This window comes from Rhea pennata, chromosome 9 (genome assembly GCF_028389875.1).
Source record: "Rhea pennata isolate bPtePen1 chromosome 9, bPtePen1.pri, whole genome shotgun sequence".
Lineage (NCBI taxonomy): Eukaryota > Metazoa > Chordata > Aves > Rheiformes > Rheidae > Rhea > Rhea pennata.
In genome coordinates this window covers 29,532,441-29,547,000 of record NC_084671.1, presented here as the reverse complement: position 1 = coordinate 29,547,000, position 14,560 = coordinate 29,532,441, and the positions used below count along the sequence as shown (strand labels likewise).

Below are 14,560 nucleotides of genomic sequence, written 5' to 3'. Positions count from 1 at the left end.
TACCGACCAAAGTGTTCTACCCTGCCCCCACTGAGCTAGCATTTATATGGAAATGTAACCCCTCTAATATTATGTTCCTAATTAGCAACAGTTAGCTCCAAATCATTGTTTTACACGATAAATTACAACTACTTTCTCCCTTGTACTACATACACTGTTCACATATACCGTATTTCATTTGTCATCTTTCTTTCTTGAAAGATCATCCTGCAATTCTTTGTATTCAACCCTCACTTCCATTACCCTAATATTCTTTCCTTGCTATTCAACTGTATTTTTCAGATCTAAAAAAAAAAAAAAAAAAAAAAAGCTCCATTCTTCTGCATTATATTATAATCACAAATGAATTTGCTAATTCTTTTCTTTAGAACAGAATTGACTAATTTTTGACACAAAAATCAGGCCTACTGATGCATAGGTGACCTGGATCTCTTCTTGGAAATCTTTTTCAAATATTTTACTATCTTCCTGGCCAAGACTTCCAAGTTATTTTTGAGCAAGATCTCAACAGCCACTGTTGACAATCTAGCTACTCCATCTTAACTTCCTTTAGAGTTTTTAAATGAGTCTCCTCAGCTGCTGGCAACTTATTCCTGCTCACTTTGTTTCTGTCACTACACCTTCAAGCTAGTTCAATACAATTCATTCTCTAACAAGTTTCCCAGGAAGAAGTACCCTGGCATGGTCATCTCCCAGGTGTGATGAAAACAGACGCAGAACTTGCATTTAGCTTTTCTTCTTTCAAGGCTTTATCTGCCCTGAAAACTCCTTTTGTAATTTGATCACCTACCACCCCTACATATTCGCTGGCTGACCTACTGCTGCAAGTAAGCTTGAAAATAAATAAATAAATAAATAAACAACATTTTAGATGCCTTTTGAAAGTTTGAAAAATAACTTTTTTTGATCTGCCTCTTTCTGCTTTTAGGCTCTGTTTGTTTGTGATCTTTCCTATCTTTCTCACAGGCTCACAACTTTGGCTTTATTAAATGCAAGAAGGCCTCCTTCAAAATCTCCATCATCTTCCTGTTTAGCCATGCCAATTTCCTTTGCCATTTTTTCAAGTGCCCTTGGCAGAAAGCATGTAAGCATTTGCTCTGAACTTGAAGAACAAGGTTCTTAAATAGTCTCTATGCAGACTGTAAATTCAGCTGCCTCTTCTTAGCTTCTATGCAACAAGCTTCCTCTTTTTTATTTAATTCTACTTCTTGATGTTAATAGCAACAGCAGTGGGTTTTTCAGCCTTTGTTGCTCCTAGAAGCTTGTTAACCCCGATTACATTATCGTCTTTGATTCAGAACCTTTTGACAGCAAAAGCTTGTTATTCAAAACCAAATCAGAATTTGTTTCTTCTCTCATGGTTCCTTGAAGCAATCATTGATCTCATAATATTTTAGTCTCAGTGTTACATACTAGTAGAATACCAGAACTATGAACGTAGTTCCTTTCACCAACTTCTCAGTCAAGCATGGAAACATCGCCTAACAAGTGCGTCTGTTGAGTCTTGAGCACAATGCAGGGATCATTCTGAAAAGTGCAACTGTGGTAGTTCTGATCTTCAGTGAAAAGTTCTGATCTTCAGTGAAAAGTGCCTCTGTTGCACCTTTGCTATGACAATGATGGAGCGCAGCTCTTGCCCAGGACTACCGACGACTCCATTCAATATTTTGTACGGCAAAGTACCTTTGAGCTCAGGAAGCAAATCACCACATGATCCTCTAAAAAGCCAAATCCTAGTATCTACATCAACTTCATAGAAATTATAAAAGGTCACATAACTAATTTAGAGCAAATTGTTTAACATGTACATACTACCAAGTATTAACATTAGCTTAATTTTTAGCTTTTATTTCTCCATAAGAGTTAAGTATGATGGAGTGAAAGAAGAAACTCAGTAACACTGCTAGATTGATACAAAGTTTTTGAGAGAGACTATATTCACATACTTTATATGTAATGCTTTTCCTTCATGAATAAAAGCAAGTTGCACGTACTTAAAAGATTTGTATTGATTAAATATCATCAGTAGAAAAAATTAGGCACAAAAGGGAACTAAGAAAAGCAAACAAGTCATTTGGTTAGATCATCAAGAACCAGAAAATGGTTTTCAGATACTATTGCTACTTACATCACCCACATTCTCCCAAAATACAAGTGGTCTGGAGACATAAGAGGAATAAAGGGCAGAAAGAAAAACAGACAGACAGATGAACGGACAGCAAGGAGAAACAGAGACTCTAGTACTCTCTGTGCAAACAGTCTGCATGGCACCACAGACTCAAAAAGCCATCTGAGATAAAGGAAAAGCCAGCCTGAGAGACTGAAGGCAGGAACACAAACAATTCAAGACATGCTTTCAATTGAAATGACGACCTATGCGCACCTGTGTTCAAGTATTCCATTCCAAAACTCACTGCTTGCAAACAGTTGCATCTGAGGCAGCTTGTTCACATAGCCTTCAACTGAGCCTCAGATCATGTCTTTTCAGCCTCTCTCCTCCTGTTTAATCTCAGTCAACATTGGTAAGAAAAAAAGAAAGCAAAGGACTCGTGCTGACTGTATTGTCCTTGGGTTCACCTTACAAATTCTTCTCCCTTGCTTATGTCAATTTGGTTTATTTGGATTGTAAATACTTTCAGAAAAGAGCCACTTTTCCAGCTTTGTAACCGAACAACTGTAATCCTTAGACTTCATCCTAAGACCAAAACGAACACCAGTAAATCAATCAAAATACAGAAAGCTAAAATTTGGGCTCCTGTAGAAGTCAGTAAAAAACAGATTTCAGTACACTCAAATATCTATTAAGTCTTCCTTCAATTCTGACAATCCCTGTAGAGGTGACTCTATCCACATTTCCCACTATGTGTCCTCCAGATAACTATTTTTGCAAAATACCAACAGTCAAAGCCCTCCCACCTCATAATCAGCAGAACGCCTGCAACTGCTGCCTCCCTGGAGCATAGTGCTTACCAGTCCAACACATGTAGTGATCAATACAATCACCAAGAACAGAATTGCAAGCCACTACAGAGACCTCCAGAACTGCAACAAACCTGGATAAGCATGTCAAAAGTAATGCATTTGAAAAGCTTGAATACATACCTGTCGTCCAACTCTATCCTTTTCATACTGTGTAGGTGCAAGACCGCTAATATTATCGCCACCAGGAATATAACAGCACAGCACACCCCTACGCTGATATAAAACACACGGGTAGAAGTGGTGGGAGCTGCATTTACAGGATCAACTGAAACAGAAAGTGAGAAGTTACTGAGCCTTTCTCAAAAAAGCAGCAAACTATATTCCATTGTTCCAAGCAGGCTGACTGCTTCTGCTCCCAGTGTTCTCCCAGATCCCCCAGGCACCAAGGTCATGGTACTCAGGTGGCAGCAGGGAGCTGAAGCCACCCTAGCAGGGAAAGCATCGTGGTTCCTGCTGCAGCAAAGCAGGGCAGGGACAGCAAGCCACTTAATGCCTCCACTTATTTACTAAGACAGAAGAAAAATTCCTATCAAATGAAAAAAGCTAGCCAGGAGCTTCCTAAAAGGGTCTTGCAGTTTCACAGACACCCTGTAGTCTCTGTCCCACACAACCCCTAGATTCTCCTCCACAGCTCCCACCGAGGCAAATACTTGAGACACAGTACTCCTCATACCATTCCCATATTGCAAACACAGTTACTAGCAGCACAGACAAACCATGCTTCCTGCTCAGCCAAGCCCCAAATGTAGCAAATGACATTAGAGAACACAGACTTGCTAAGTGGGGCTGAAAAAGCATATGTCAAATAGGATACCGGAACACATATCAATATAGGTATTAATCCTGTTTTTATTTCCTATGTGCAGCTTCCCATTGGTGCTTACTGAATGTTCCGTAACACACAACTTCAGCTTCTGCTTCTAGTTTTAGAGTAGGATGGGTGGATTACGGACCCACATCTTAACGCACCAGTGGTGCAGGTCAGTTAATCCTCTTTCTCAAAAGAATCTGAACTGAAAATTTTAGGGCAAAATTTTACCTTTCCACCTTAACAGCTTGCAGGCTGTCTGTTGTGCTGACCTTCAGCTTGTACTAACAAGCTGCATAGGTCAGAGGGACTTGAGACAGCAGGAGGCAGGATTTAGCTTATTTTGTTTTATCAGCAGGGATGACTGAGCAGCCCTAGGCACTCCCTGCTTAAAATCATGTACTGTAGAGATGACAGTTGTCCTGGAACAGAAGCAGGTGGTAAAAAGAAAACTGAGCAATGTTCTCCATGGCTCTCCAAAAGCATTTTAGCAAAAAGCTTACACTGAGTGCCACAGAAGCTGAGCACATTGACAGGGATATTTTCAGCTAGAAGAGGAGTGAAAGAAAAAGAAATCACCTCATTCCATTCATTCAATACTGACAAGTTAAAACAGCAAACCTGACAGGTCCTAAAGTCAAGAAAATAGATCAAAGTTATGTATGGAAACCAGTGTCACCAAGATATGATAAAAAAGTTGTTACAGGATTAGAAACTTTTTCCTCTTCACCAGTATATACTTTCCATTGAAATGATTAATAAAAAAACTACTGAAACACTGGGTTTAGTACAGACTGCCAGGGGAGTATTTTCACAGGGAATGCTGCAAGCTTTCATTTGTTTAAAACTGAATTAAATCACACACTCAAAACTACTTACAGATAGCCTTGCTGCTGTTTTTGTCAGATGTTGGAGACTTCACTTCTGGTTCAAGTTCTAAACAGATGAGGGTAAATGATTAAGCTTGGTACATATGGCTACAAATGATTGTAGCCTTTTCAGGAAGTTAACTGCTTCATTTCTCAAAAAAAAAAAACCCACTTTTCCAAATAGGCAAGTTGACTCAAGGGCTACAGTTATTTCTAGATTTCCATTTTAAAAAGCTAACCACTTTAAAAATAACACTTAAAACTTTAAGACATGTGGGTCAGATACATTTCACTGCTGATGCTTATGCACTCCTCCAGATTATCACAGATAGCAGAGTCCACCGAGGCCATGTTTGAACCCACAGAATCAACCTGCCTCCAGCCCCCTTTAATTTATCTGTAAAATCCCAAAGGAGCAGAGTAGAAAGAACAGGTGTAGAGTATGGGGTGTGTGTATAAATGCACACACTAAAAAGACCTCACAGATTCTGGTAATCCTCTGACCCCTTGGTAAGTCAGTTCAGTCTCAAACTTGTGGAAAAAGTAATCCAGGAAGGAAATAAAGATCACATGAACTTTACTTTGTCTTTTTCAGACCTGAACAGAAACTATTAAGTACACTGTGACCAAAATTACTAACAAGTTCCTGCATATTTTCAATTCACATGCTATATTCAACGGGGATTCCCAAGACACTCTATACTACTCCATACACAACTTAAAAAGTAATTGAGGTTTTTATGAACCCATAGAAACACAATCTTTGTAAGTATTATTTTTACATAATTTAGGAAGTAGTTTTGCCTCGCACAGCCCAATTGCTTTAGTAAGTCTATAGAAACTTGCTCTGCTCATTTAGCAGCTCAGCAAGCTATGAACGCATAAGTAGTACAAATTTCCTCCACTTCGGAAGGCTGAAAAAGTACCTAAGACAACATGAAGTAAAGGTAAAAATGGCTGTTTTCAAGATACACTTTATCAACAAAACCTCTATTTACAAGAGGGACAGATGAACTTTGAATTAAGAATTATTTTCCCATAACATCAATGCAAAGAGTATCATGATATTATGTAAAAAATGTGGACTTTTAGCACAAGTTCATCTGTGAACATTTATAGCCAAAAGAAGTTACAGGCTTCCTTTTGAAAACTAATTAGTGTCCTCAGAAGCTCCAAGCAAACTGAATAACATCACCTGAGAAGAGGATATTGCAGCCAATTTTAAGGGTAGAGTTCTCGTGATTCTCTAAAATAATTTTCTTTCAATGCCTATGAACGTATTTTTAGGAAGTGGCCACAAGAAAATGTAATAATCTGAAAACAAACTAGGCTTCAATTCCTGATTTTGTTCCTTCCAAGCTCAACGGTGAAGGTTTTTTTTTTTATTAGACGTGAAAAAGCCTTAATCTATAGAATACATCAACATACTCACATCATTACTAACTCTTTTCTTTCCTGCCCTCCTCTTATTTTCACATATTCTGGGCACATTTACAGAATTAGTCCATTCTTTTTGTTAAAAAAAAAAAAAAAAAAAAGGTCCATTTTTCTCTGAAAGTGTTACCCAGTTTCTTACTCTACTTCCATCATTTATTATGGTAGATTATTACTCATGTCCATTGTCACATATCTCCCCACTTCCTTTTTCTATCCTGCTGTAACACTAAGTTGTTGAATGTTTGAAATTTAATGCCTTACTTTTGTAGCACATTTTCCTTCGTTTGAAATTTAATACTGTGATGTTTTTTGAGGAGTTTATTGTCAAATTGAGCTGCATTAACATCGTGACCTCGGAGTCAAGTCTGCCAGCACAGGAGAGTTCAACACGAAACACTGCAAACAGATAACGATTAAGTTTGACAACATTTCAGACATTTTGGTAAAAAAACTTTAAATGATAGGGGTTCTTTCTGTATTATGTTTTTAGTGGACATTTTAAAAGAACTTCCCATTAAGAAATGCTATTTTAGTCTTCAGTCCTTGTATTTTCAGACAACTATTAAGGGATTAAAAGTTATATAGTTCAAATAAATTTAAGTGAACCAGACTGGAGTTTACAGATTTTTAGAATAAGCCAAATTTGTGGGTAGATAACCATTAGCCATTCATTAGCATTGAGGTTAAAGCGTTCTCACAGAAGCAGCCCAGGCTGGTTCCTCCAAACACAGGAAAACAGATGCTACTTTTCCTCATTGCTTTTTCAAAACACTATGAAGATTAGCCTTTTTCACAGCAGTTAAGCTTGAAGCTTTTGGTCTCTGCAAATCTGTCTGTAATCAAAACCAAACTAATACGACAGAATTTATTCTCTAGATTTCTTATCAGTATTACTGATGTCAGCAGAGCAGAGAGAATAAGCCTAATTCCCTACTGTCTGCCTGCACAAAAAGGTAGCGCGCGCACACACACACACAAAAATTTATTTCCACCAGTGGATTTAACTCAAAAGGAATCAGGCAGTGAGGAATCATAGCTGAATAAGTAAGGAATGCTCAATAAACAAGTATTTGCACATACTTTGAAACAAATACATTTGTTTCTAGTATAACATCTAGGGAGGATCTACTACATAGCCATAGTTTTCCCAGTTTTAAATTTACTATTAAACACTTCAAACGTCTTTGAAAAACTCCTACACTTCTTAAAATTACATCTCTATAGGCTAGAGAAACTAAAGGGTACAGATTTTTAAATCCATGCAATTTTTAATTATTTTTGTTGAAATGGAACCTTGTATATATTGAAAAAAATACCATGCCTCCACACTAGGGAAGTCTGTATCCTCCACCAAACATAGAAAAAAAATCTACTCTCAAACAGACTAGCAGTCTCAATTTACAACTCCCTTTTAGCAATGTTATAAACTGTGGCAGAAGACCTATAAACATAGGATGCTTAATAGACTGTGTTCTTATGCAACATTACACACACTGGAAAAAACAAAAAAATTATTACCGAGTATCAGAAAGTATTACTTCTATCAGTACTAGGTATACATTTCAAAGGAAGGAAGGCAGCAACAGAAATCAGTTTGGTTACCTGAGAGCATGCGAGGGACTTCTCCTTCTAATGAAATGTTGGCTTGGGGCATATCCATAGCCACAGGATTATCTACCTGAAATCCCAATTTATATTCAACCTGCAAAAATAGTTAGAAGTTTTAAAACAAGTAAAATAAATAAATCTCTAATTCTAAAAAGAAATACTATGTAATTCTGGATAATTATTTCTTCAAATTTAAAAAAAAATATTTTATTTTCAGAGAACACTAGGGATTTTAGATACTCAAAGTTTCTTACTTAAGTCTGAATATCAGATTTCTGAAATAGTTCAAACCAAGAAACCCAAAATAGAAGACATTCTTCAAATCACTCTTGAAAATTTAGGCCAGAAATTAAAGTGCTCCTTTAAAAAAAGACCTCACTCACTGATATTTTCACTCTTACTTGTTAAAAAGCTTACTCACTAGCGCTGTAAGAGTTAGGAAAAATCCTACTCATCTAATCAGTTCCAAGTTATAAACCATAGGGCCAAAATTCCTTAAAAACATCTTATTTGACTATGTCAACATTTTGTTTCCACTTGAAAGAGCTGATCCTTCAAGTCCTTATTCCCACAGGCAGAACAGAACCTACTGTAACTGAGAGTTACACAGAATCAGTAAGGTTGGAGGGGACCTCTGGAGATCAGCTAGTCTAAACCCCCTGCTCAAGCAGGGTCACCTACAGCATGTTAAACAGGGTTGCATCCAGGTGGGCTTTGAATACATCCACAGAAGGAGATTCCACAACCTCTCTGGGCAACCTCTTGCAGTGCTCTGTCACTCTCACAGTGAAGACATTCCTCCTCCTGTGCGGGTGGAACTTCCTGTGGGTCAGTTTGTGCCCAGTGCCTCTTGTCCTGTCGCAAGGGACAACTGAAAAGAGTTTGTCCCCATCCCCTTGACACCCTCCCTTTGGATACTTACACACACTGATAAGATCTCCCCTCAGTCTTCTCTTCTCCAGGCTAACCAGGCCTAGCTCTTGCAGCTCTTCCTCAGAGGGCAGATGCTCCAGCCCTCTGATCATCTTTGTAGCCCTACGCTGGACTCTCTCCAGTAGCTACATGTCTCTCTCGTCGTGGGGAGCCCAGAACAGGTCACAGTACTCGAGATGAGGCCTCACCAGGGCTGAGGAGAGCAGCAGGATCACCTCCCTCGACCTGCTGGCAACACTCTTCTGAATGCAGCCCAGGAGACCATTGGCCTTCCTGGCCACAAGGGCACATTGCTGGCTCATAGTCAACTTGTCATCCACCAGCATTCCCTGGTCCTTCTCTGCAGAGCTGCTTTCCAGTAGGTCAGTCTCCAGCCTGCACAGGTACCTAGAGTTCTTTCTCCCTAGATGCAGGACTCTGCACTTGCCCTTGTGGAACCTCAGGAGACTCCTCTCCACCCAGCTCTCCAGCCTCTCCAGGTCTCTCTGAATGGCAGCACAGCCCTCAGGTGTGTCAGCCACTCCTCCCAGCTTGGTATCATCAGCAAACTTGCTGAGGAGGCACTCTGTCCCTTTGTCCAGGTCATCGATGAAGAAGCTGAACAGGATGGGACCCAGTACTGAGCCCTGGGGGACGCCACTAGCCACAGGCCTCCAACTAGACCCTGTGTTACTGATGACAACCCTTGGAGCTCTGCCTTTCAGCCAGGTCTCAATCCACCTCACTGTCTACTCATCTGACCCACACTTCCTGAGCTTCTCTAGGAGGATGTTAGGGGAGACAGTGTCAAAAGCCTTGCTGAAGCCAAGCTACCCAACGTCCACTGCTCTCCCCTCATCTACGTAACCAGTCATTCCATCAGAGAAAGCTATCAGATTGGTTAAGCAGGCTTTCCCCTTGGTGAACCCATGCTGACTACTCCTGATCACCTTCTTTTCCTCCATATGTCTGGAGATGACATCCAGGATGAGCTGTTCCATCATGTTTGCAGGGATGAAGCCGAGGTTGTTCGGCCTAGAGTTGCCTGAGTCAACCTTCTTGCCCTTTTGGAAGTCTGGAGCGACACTGGCTTTCTTCCAGTCCTCAGGCACCTTCCTTTCCTCATCTCCAGGCTCTGGGATTCATGGGGGCTGCTCTTATCAGTGAAGCCTGAAGCAAAGAAGGCATTCAGTAACTCTGCCTTCTCTGGAGCCTTTGTCACCAGGGCCCCCGCCCCATTCAGTAGTGGGCACACATTTTCCCCAGACTTCCTCTTGCTACAGATGTATTTGAAGAAGCCCTTCTTGTTGTCCTTGACAACTCTTACCAGACTAAATTCCAAATGGACCTTAGCCTTTCTCATCACATTTCTGCCTACTCTGACAACATTCTTAGAATTCTCCCAAGTAGCCTGTCCCCTCGTCCACATTCTGTGTGCTTTCTTCTTCTCTCTGAGTTTGGCCAGGAGCTCCTTGCGCATCCATGCGGGTCTCCTGCCCCCTGTGCTGGACTTCTTTCTCCTTGGGATGCACTGGTCTTGAGCATGGAGGACATGATGCTTGAATACTAGTCAGCTCTCCTGGATCTCCCTTCCTTCTAGTGCCTTAACCCATGTGATTTCTCCAAGTAGGTCCCTGAAGAGCTTAAATCCTCCCTCCTGACGCCCAGGGTTACAGTGCTGCTTATTGCCTTGCTTCCTCCGTGCAGGATCCTGGACTCCACCATCTCATGGTCACTGCAGCCAAGGCCACCCCCAACCTTCCCATCTCCAACCAGTTCTTCTTTGTTGGTTAGGACTAGGTCCAGGAGGACACTCTTCCTCATAGGATCCTCCACCACCTGTGTCAAGAAGTTGTCACTGATGCAATGCAGGAGCCTCCTGGACTGTTTGTGCCTAGCTGTGTAGTCCTTCCAGCAGATACCAGGGTGGCTGAAGTCTCCCATGAGAACCAGGGCTGGTGATCGTAAGGCTACTTCCAGCTGTCTGCAGAAGGCCTCATTTACTTCCTCTTCCTGGTCAGGTGGCCTGTAGTAGACACTCACAGCAGTGTCCTCCACATTAGCCTGCCCTTTGATCTTCACCCATAAGCTCTCGATTGTCTCCTCCTCCACTCCTAGGCAGAGCCTGATGCATTCTAGTTGCTCTCTCACATAAAGAACAACTCCACCATCTCGCCTTCCTGGCCTGTCTTTCCTAAAAAGCACATAGCCATCCATGACAGCATTCCAGTCATGCGAGCTATCTCACCATGTCTCCATAATTGCAATGAGATCGTGGCCCTGCAACTGCACACAGATCTCCAGTTCCTCCTGTTTATTCCCCATGCTGTGTGCATTGGTGTAGAGGCATTTTGGAGAGGTAGTCATACACGCAGGTTTTGCAGGAAGGATGCAAGGGGGTCCCCCATAGCCATGTCCCACACGCACATCCCCAGCTGCATGCACCCATTGGGGGCCCCCTAACCGAAGTTGTGTTTTATTGACTACCCTCTCTCTGTGACTCCCCCCTTCCCTCTTCCTGCCTAAGTTTAAAGCCCTCTTTACCAGGCTGGCCAATCTGTTGGCAAAGACACGTGTGCCCCAATTGGTGAGGTGAATCCATCTCTCCCCACCAGTTGCTGATCTTCAGACAATGTCCCATGATCATAGAAACCAAAACCCTGTTGCCAACACCAGCAGCTCAGCCAGGTATTCATTTGGAAAATTTGTCTCCTCCTCCTCCTCCCATCCCTCCCCCTAATTGGCAGGACCAAGGAGAAGACCACCTGGACTCCCAGACCCTTGACCACCATGCCCAAAGCCCTGAAGTCTTGTTTGATTGTTTCCAGCTTGCTCTCCATATCATTAGCACCCACGTGAAAGAGCAGCAGAAGGCAGTGGTCTGATGAGTGGACAAGCCTGGGTAGCCTTTCAGAAATATGTCCTCTTGCACCTAATTCAGCTCCTCCTGTGCAAACTGCTGTGTGAACTCTTGTGTCTGTTCGCTGCCTCTGTTTGCTGTGCTCAGTCCTTGCCTGGAAACTTATCCTACCACTCCACATTCAGCTGAATCAATTTGGTTTCACTTCCCTGTCCCCCCTCTAAAATACAGAAAGATGCATTTATATTATCAAGTTATTGCTAAGTAATTTTTAAGTTACAATATCAAAAGCGGAAATACCATCCAGTTTCTGAACCACTATGAACTATACTATGCAGCCCCACGATAAGCATTTGGTAACAGTATTCTGATTCAAGAGAGACAATGGTGCAATCACAGTAATAGAAACAGGACTACAGAAGCTCAAAAATTCCTAGCAAAAATTCAGCCACAGGCACTAGGAAACTCTCAGAGCAGGGTTAGGTGACGCATGCAGCTCATGAGTCACAACTGTGAGGAAATTCCTAAAAAAAAAAATCGTATTCAAATGATAACTGGTTGAACTTCAGAGTATGCTATCTACTGCCTGAGAAGTTAGGCTACAATATCCAGTAAAAGGACTTGCTTGCATTGCACGCAGCACCTTTACAGGCCAAAATCCAGGCCTAAGTTACAACTCAGAAAGAAGAACACTAACAGAAGGTATCTTCAAATATTTAATTTATAAGTTGTTAAACATTATCACTTTCTAATGTGGTCTTGTTCAAAAAAAAGAAGAATAACCATTGCTCAAGTTTTAGAGATTGAATCTTTAGCAAAGACTAAACATAAAAATTTACTCTTGTAGATGAAATTAAGTTATTGGAAATCCTTCAAAATGTAAAACCACATGCAATCTTTATGAGTGCTGTTGCTGCACACTTCAGCAATGGTGTGCAACTGAAATAGAAGTCCCTTCAACTCAGACTCAATAAAACACCGTATATGATAATTTTACAGATTCTCTTCTCCTCCAAACCTATGTTTTCAGAATCTCCAGAACAACTGCTCTACCTTTGTTTACATTTCTAGAGGTTCTAGTGCATTGCTGCCTCTTCTGCCTGTTCAATTCACCACCAAAAGATATCCCATAACCACAAAAGTTGCATTTTTTTTTATTCTGAAGCAATAAGTGTAAAATACTTCAAAAGTAGTGCTTAACCTTTCTGCAACAAGAGTTTGGATACATACTATCTTAAGTTACTGCTTCTGATCAAATAAATATAAAATAAGGAACCTGAGATAATTATTTTGCACTTAGCATATGATAATTTTTGAAGAAAAAACATTCAATTACAATAGTGGGAATCTACAAATCACATACCAAATACTCAAACATAGAACAGAAATGATGTCTGCTTACCTTGGATTTAGCATGCCAACTAAAGTGAAGATTGCTAGTCTCGCTGGGAATTAAGAGATTGAAGGACAACGCATAATGATTAACAACATCATTCCTCACATAATACAACTCTGCATCAAGACCTATAATGAGAGCAGGAAGAAGTAAAAAAACAGTAAGACAGGGAAAAGCAGAATTGGCAGTAATACATGCTACAACAACCAACTCTCACTACCATTTCTTACTTTTTTTTTTTCCAAATGATTAAGCACATACTTCCTAAAGCCCCAAATTCAACAGCAGGTTTGCAGAACAGTGTTATGTCAGAGTTCAGCGCAAGAGTGCTTCCAATTCTTATAAAGCAGCAATTTCAGAGATGCTACTGCCGAATAAACTGACAAAAAGTAGAAATGGCACAATAGGAAAGAAAATTTTTCATACAGCTCCCCTCAAAATTCATTACAGACTCTCACAAGTGATCCTCTGTCTTTTTCTGGGAATCAAGGATCCAATTTTGTTCTTATTTACAATTGTGTACACAAAATACATTGCTTTGGGTTATCAACTCTTTAATTGCAGGTAATTCTTCCTAGAATAGGTCATTTCTTGAGCCCTCTCCTGACTGACTAGGCCAAGAAACATAAGCACTACGGAATTAACTTCAATATAATTAGATCATAGGAAAATGTGCAATCAAGATAAAACTTTGAATTCACATAAACAGAAAAAGATTATGAAACTTGCCCAGATTATTTTCATGAAGCCTGCAGCAGATTTAAATGCAGAAGGAGTGCATGGAAGAGCTCACAACTAGATCTGCACAATGAGATGGGGAAACTTACAGGCATAAATTTACCAAAATATTCTTATAAAACCCAACAAGTGCCATTCATTCCAAGACATTATTAAGACAAAAGATAAAGGAGTGTGTGGGGGGGGGGGAAACACCTTTGGGACGGTGAAATTGCTTTTGGGAGAGCATTTATCAGCAAGAGGAATTTGGTTCTTATCTCAACCATTAAATGTTCAAGGAAACACTGTTTCAGAACTTGTAACACCAGAGAATTTTCCATGGGATAATCCCCAATACAATAAAAATCTTAGCAGAGAAACTGTTTTTCTAAAAAAAATAATAAAAATGTGAGCACAGCAGTAAAATAAAAAGCTATAAAAATTGCTCTTTACAAAAGCCATATAAAAGGTAATCCTGGCGAAGCTTTTGAGTACAAAAACCTCAATTTATAAAAATATCTAAAACATCTAAAAGCATACAAAACTAAATGCCCTAAAAGATGATCTTTAAGCTTCAACGGAGGCAGCATGCTATAACACTTAGCAATGTGATTATATAACCCACTAATGTTTTAATGCCTGTACTGTCATAAAAAGCTAGATACCAACAGGCAATGTTAATTATATGAACACAAATAGCATTATGCAAGAGCAGCATGAAACTCAATTTCAAGTTTTATGGCCTCAAAAAAATATGCTTCAGTTAAGAGACTGGCTTATAAAAATAATCTAAGTAGGTTTGTTTTGTTTTGGTTTTTTTGAAAAATAAGAGTTATGTGACAAAAGAAAGTCTGTCTGGCTTAGTATCCTGTCTCTAAAAAGGGGCAAACAGAAAAATACAAAACCAAAGTAAGTATATAGTGACACTGCGCTTTATACTCCTCGTTGCTTCCAGTGACTGTCGATCAGGA

General features: G+C 40.3%; 1 protein-coding gene across 1 annotated transcript in view; it reads right to left on the bottom strand.

Annotated features, from left to right (window-relative positions):
- Positions 1-14,560, bottom strand: part of RYK (receptor like tyrosine kinase) — a 67,227-nt gene that overhangs the window by 37,746 nt on the left and 14,921 nt on the right. Inside the window, exons 2-6 of the mRNA XM_062582413.1 lie at positions 12,879-13,000; positions 7,699-7,798; positions 6,358-6,492; positions 4,670-4,726; positions 3,103-3,247 (exon numbers count right to left, since the gene is read on the bottom strand). Coding sequence (XP_062438397.1) covers positions 3,103-3,247; positions 4,670-4,726; positions 6,358-6,492; positions 7,699-7,798; positions 12,879-13,000 — 559 coding nt within the window. The remainder of the gene's footprint in view (positions 1-3,102; positions 3,248-4,669; positions 4,727-6,357; positions 6,493-7,698; positions 7,799-12,878; positions 13,001-14,560) is intronic.